We start from the raw sequence: 6,000 nt of genomic DNA, 5'->3' as shown, positions 1-6,000 counted from the left end.
TTTTTGGCACCTTTCTCTGTAAATTCAAGAGATTGTCGTGCATGAAAATGCTTGGAGTTTTAGAGATACAATACTCAAACCACCCTGTCTGGCACCAACAATCATTCCACAGTCAAAGTCACTTAGATCACATTTCTTCCCCATTCTGATGTTTGGTCTGAACAACAACTGAACCTCTTGACCATGTCTACATGCTTTTATTGCATTGAGTTGCTGCCACATGATTGGCTGATTAGTAATGCGCATTACCGAGCAGGTGTACCTCATAAAGTGGCCACTGTGAATGTCAGTAGCTTGGACCACCGGACATCTCCCTCCATTTGTGTGTTGCCAGCCAATGTTCACTTTGATGTCTTTTTCATTTAGTGTGTACTCTCACGTAGACAAACTCAAATTCTCCCAAAGCAAACCCAGAAACTAAACATCTTTGGGAAGTTTTACAAGACTGAGGATCAGTTAAGGCCAATCTGCTGCATGTCAGTGAGATCAGTGTCCACTGACAATCGGGGGGGGGGGGGGGGGCGAGGTCGAATGTCCATTCTAAGAGATGTGGAACGACATGATGGGAGACACATTTTGAACTCACTCAATCAAAGGTGTGAAGACGACAAGAAATGCACAAGATAAAGGTAAGACAAACATCACCAATTTATTTACCATGTTAAATGGGGACACAGCTGGGGGAATATGCAGGCATCATGAACAATTCCCCCTAGATTAGCAATGAAATTGTGCTTGTTTTTATTAGAACCCTATTACCCTCTGGATTTTGGAATCTTTTTTGTTGACTTAAAGATTTCGAATCAATTTTGCTTCTGTGATAGAATGGGTGGAGCTTCAGAGAACTTGATATCTGTCTTTGCCAGATATGCTTGGAGCCGATGTGGTGAATTTGAGTTTGGAAGGAGGACTGTTCTTGTGTGGAGTGGATGTCTTTATCTTAGCACGAGGGTTTGGAGTTCCTTTCAAGGAGAGTAACAAGATAAAGGAAGCCCCTGCACAAAGGTGACCCCACCCCCACCTGGATGATGGCACTCCTAGTGAAATGCCCTTGGGGATTCCAGTTATAGTGTTGTTATAAGCTGCAGGATGGCACTGTGTTCTTGTTGAAACTGAATGGCCATCCAAGTAAATGTAGTCCTTTTATGATTTGTTATCATGCTTGTTAAGGCAATGCCTCGAGAATGCACCCTTCACTGAAGACCCTCATCATCCAGGACATGCCCTCTTCTCATTACTACCATTGGGGAGGTGCTACAGGAGCCTGAAGACCCACACTCTATGACTTCCTCCCCTTCACCATCAGATTTCTGAACTGTCCATTAACACTACCTTTCCTTCACCCCTATTTGTCTGTTTATTTTGTAACTCCGCCAAATAGGGTCCCAAGCCTGGCTGCGAAAGGAGGAGGGTTGGACACGGGACTAGCAACCTCATCCTGTAAAAATTACAGAAACGCCAGCAGAAGCTCCAAAGACTTGAGGCCTGAGAAAGGCAGGATTTTCAATGATCTGCACTTTGAAGGACTGAAAGTGTGGGACCAGGACCAGGACTGACTTCTGTCAGCAGCCTGTGCCCCAGCAGGGAAGATGGGTTTAAGAAAGTTAAGTATTTATTTTGTAATTTATAGTAATTTTACATCTTTGAATGGTACTGTTGCCACAAGACAACAACTTTAAGTTATTGATAATAAATCTGAATCTGATTAAAGCTAGAATTATATGGAGCAAATCTGGTCAGCCTTAGCGTTTTCCTGGTTAGAATTCACTCTTAGGACTCTCCCTTCCTTCTTTAGACTCACTGCCTATGTTACTGGAGACGTGGAAAGCTACTTGTGGACATCCCTTGGTATTGAGGCAAACCAATTTCTGAAGCGTTGCAGACTTGACTATGTCAAACCCTGTTTGCCCTCCAAACGTACTCGGCTTCCAGTAAAACGGAGAACAGATTGGATTGCCTAGGAGGCCTTTGAGGGAGAAAGGAGCTCCCATTTCAACGATGCTTTCCCCAAATATGCCATCCTTGTATGGAGTCTCCAGGAGCAATCCAGGAAAAAACTCCATCGCGTCAATGTCTCCATAGAGTTCCTCCAGTCTTGCTGCTATTTCAGTTTCGCCTGTGGAGAGCAAGATGAACAACAGCTTCAGTGGTACCGGCCGTTAAACATTCAACAAATCAATAAGGTGCAGAGGAGATTTACCAGGATGCCACTTATAACAGAGAGCACGTCTAATGAAGTACTGAGCGAGCTAGGGCTTTTCTTTTTGGATTTACTGGGAAAAGGAACTGTTGATGTTTTGGGTAGAGACCCTGTAACCTCCTGTTGGAAGATCTGGGGAGGTGAATGTCCGGTCTGGAATTACTCTGGTGGCAGTGGAAGACAGATGTCTCCTTTGTGTCGGTCAGTGACCCACATGGTCCAACACCTTGGGGAAAGGTCATCTTCACAGGGACATACTCCAGTAGCTCGGGGGTAGACTTGGGTTCTGGGGAAGGTCCAGGCAAGGTAAATGCACCACGTCCTCACCCCCCTTCTCCCCTCCATATTTCTACTGCCTCCAGCTCACTCCCTCCTCTCCAACTCCCAATCCCTTCATCCTCAACTGCTTTCCTCCCTCACCTATCCTTTTCAACCCCTCTCTTCACATCCTCATCTCTTGTATTTTCCTCAGCCCTCCATTCCCAACCATCCCCCACCTCGTTCTTCCATCACCCTCTCGTTCACCTCCTCTCCCCTCCACTTCCCCCACCCCTCCACATCCTCACCCCCTGCACCTCTCATCCTCACTTCTCAACCCACCAAAATCCTCACCCCTGTCCCTCACAACACTCTCCATTTCCCCATTCTCTCAGACTCTTTCCATCTCCTCAACTTCCTCACCCTATCTTACCCTTCCTCTTCATCTCCCCACTCCCTCATTCTACCCACGCCTCCAACCTCTCAGGCAGTGGGTAGGCAGCGTCATGCTGGGCCTTCTGTCCATCAGTTGAAACTGAGACCATTTCCTGAGTTCTCGGGATCTGTATGAACCTGCCTGCCTGCTGGTACACAGGCTCACCTTGGCCTGCCACTCCTTCAGTTGACAGTGGACCTCACCGCCCTCAGAGCTGTGAAATGTACAGGTTGCATCACCGATTGGAATGGGGAGGGGGTGCACTGCACAGGATCGGAAAAGCTGCAGGAAGTTGAAAACTCAGTCAGCTCCATCATGGGCACTGGCCTCCCCAGCATCCAGGATACCTTCAAAAGGTGTTTAAAGGTGGATCCATCATGAAGGGCCCCCATCACCAGGACGTGCCCTCTTCTCATTGTTACCGTCAGGGAGGAGGCACAGGAGCCTGATGACACACACTCAACGTAACAGGAACAGCTTCCTCCCCTCTGCCCATGAACACTACCTCACTACCTTTTGCTCCCTTTTTGCACTACTTACTTAATTTTTTTTTACATATACAGGCAGTCCCCAGGTTACGTACGAGTCTCCATTCATGAGTCTGTCTTTAAGTTGGATTTGTACGTAAGTCGGAACAAGTACATCCGATATTATTTAGCGTCAGTTAGTCAAACGTTTGTCTTAGTATATAGTATATATTTTACCTTTCAATGCATATAAAACACTTAAGAAATGTATGTATTCCAATAATTAAACCACTGCAACACGAGTGAATCTGCAGATGCTGGAAATAAATAAAAACACAAAATGCTGGCAGAACTCAGCAGGCCAGATGGCATCTATGGGAGGAGGTAGTGACGACGTTTCGGGCCGAAACCCTTCATCAGGAGTGTTTTGATGATGAAGGGTTTCAGCGTGAAACGTCATCACTACCTCCTCCCATAGATGCTGTCTGGCCTGCTGAGTTCTGCCAGCATTTTGTGTTTTTAATTAAACCACTGCGTTGCTTAGTAATAATTGTAGCTTTCATCGGGGCAGGGCCTTTCACATGCTCCATTATTCTCACTTTATCCTTTAAAATTGTTCCAATCGTTGACCGACTGTAGCCTAACGCTTTTCCAATGACCGATGGCATTTCAACTCTTTCCAAACACTTTATTATTTCCACTTTATTTTCAATCGTGATCGCTTTCCATCAACGGAACAGAAACACTGCGGGCGGTGGGTCCCAACCTGCGCCAGCTCCCGAGATCCACTGGGTCCTAAGGATCACCGCACTGAATTCCCCGGGTCCTAAAGTCCACCGCACTGAACAGGTTAAATGGGACAAGTGGGGGCTGTGCTGGGTTTGGGTATTTGATCCTCCACGATATTCCACGTGGGAATTTAAACTGGAGGTGGCGGTGTTTTTTTTTACTATGTCGAGTTGCAAGCTCGACATCAACCTGGCATGGATGGTACGGGAGTCACTGGAACGACATCAACCTGGCATGGGAGCTGTCTGTCACTGGATCGAACTCAGGAATGTCCGTTCTCGAGTCCAGTGCTAATCTGATTGCGCCACCAGCCGACCGGAACGGGGTTGGGGGGGGGGGGGGGGTGGTCAGGGTGAATCTTGCAAAGAAAAATTTAAGCCAAAATACAAAGTTACACACTCAACACAGTGTCAACGGCAATGACTCAAAATGGCAGACGGCGTTCTCCTTCCTCGATTCGTAAGTACAAGTTGTCCGTAAGCTGGACATTCATAACTCGGGGACTGCCTGTACTTACTGTAATTTATCATTCTTATTATGTATTACAATATACTTTGGCAACAAATCAATAAATTTCACGACATATGCCAGTGATATTAAGCCTGATTCAGGTTGGGATTGTGGTGCTGTCTTTACCTGTCAACTCCTGGAAGGATTTGTAGGGGACCAGGCCGAACCACTTGCGATACTCGTTCAATGGCTGCAGTCTCAGTTGTCGCTCATGCTCTATGACGTTGATGGCCACACTCAGTACGTGTTTGTTTATGTTTCTTCCCCCGCCGATCTGAGGCAAGAAGTTGGACTTTTTTAAAATTGATTCACCGCTTCTTTATGGAAAAGTTTGATTATTGGTAGCGTAGTGGTTAGTGGAACACTTTATAGCACCCATAATGACCAATCAGGGTTCAATTGTATGTTCTCCCTTATGTTTTCTCCAAGATCCTGTTTCCTCCCATATTGCAAAGACGTATGGGTTAGCGTAACAAAGTTACGGGCTTGTTATGCTGGCAACGGAATCATGGTGACATATGGGGGCTGCCCCTGATGGCCGTTGGCACAAACAACAGATTTCATTGTACACAAGAGTAAGCCTGCAGTTGCTGGAAATCCAAGTAACACAAACAAAACGCTGGAGGAACTCAGCAGGTCAGGCAGCATCTATGGAAAAGAGTACCGTTGATGTTTCAAGCCCAGACCAGCTGAAGGGTTTTGGCCTGAAACATTGACGGTACTCTCTTCCATAGATGCTGCCTGGCCTGCTGAGTTCCTGCAGAATTTTGTGTGTTTTGACATTTCGAAGTACATATGACAAATAAAGCTAATTTATTTTTATAACAGAATAGCAGTCAGCGTGGATGAGCTGGGCCAATGGGCATGTCTCTGTGCAGTATCACTCTATAAACACAAGCAGCAACAACTTGTTCTACTGGTGGTGATGGGGAAGGAACCATTGGCCCCAAGACCTTGGAATAGAAGTCCTTGTGAAGTTCAAAGTAAATTTATTATCAAAGTACATATATGTCACCATATACAACCTTGAGATTCATTTTCTTGTGGGCATTCACAGTAACTAGAAGCACAATAGAATCAATGGAAAGCCACACACAAGATGGACAGACAACCAGTGTATAAAAGGCAACAAACTGTGCAAATACTAAATACAAAATAGTAATAATAAATAAATAGATAGATAGATAAATAAATAGATAGATAGATAGATATAGATAAATAGGCAGGCAATGTATTGAAAACATGAGATGAAGAGTCCTTGAAACTGAGTTCATAGTTTGTGGGAACAGGTTGGTGTTTCAGTGAAGTCTTCCCCATTGGTTCAGGAGCCTGATGGTTGA

At 45.5% G+C, this 6,000-nt stretch overlaps 1 protein-coding gene across 1 annotated transcript in view; it reads right to left on the bottom strand.

Moving 5' to 3' along the window:
- Window positions 1–630: 630 nt before the first annotated feature.
- LOC132407455 (prostaglandin G/H synthase 1-like) overlaps window positions 631–6,000 on the bottom strand; it is a 102,863-nt gene continuing 97,493 nt past the window's right edge. The window contains exons 10-11 of the mRNA XM_059993984.1: window positions 4,787–4,934; window positions 631–2,116 (exon numbers count right to left, since the gene is read on the bottom strand). Of these exons, the coding sequence (XP_059849967.1) occupies window positions 1,758–2,116; window positions 4,787–4,934 (507 nt within the window). The 3' untranslated portion in view covers window positions 631–1,757. The remainder of the gene's footprint in view (window positions 2,117–4,786; window positions 4,935–6,000) is intronic.

This window comes from Hypanus sabinus, chromosome 18 (genome assembly GCF_030144855.1).
Source record: "Hypanus sabinus isolate sHypSab1 chromosome 18, sHypSab1.hap1, whole genome shotgun sequence".
NCBI lineage: Eukaryota > Metazoa > Chordata > Chondrichthyes > Myliobatiformes > Dasyatidae > Hypanus > Hypanus sabinus.
The sequence above is the reverse complement of the archived record's forward strand: the minus strand, read 5'-3'. Positions and strand labels throughout refer to the sequence as shown.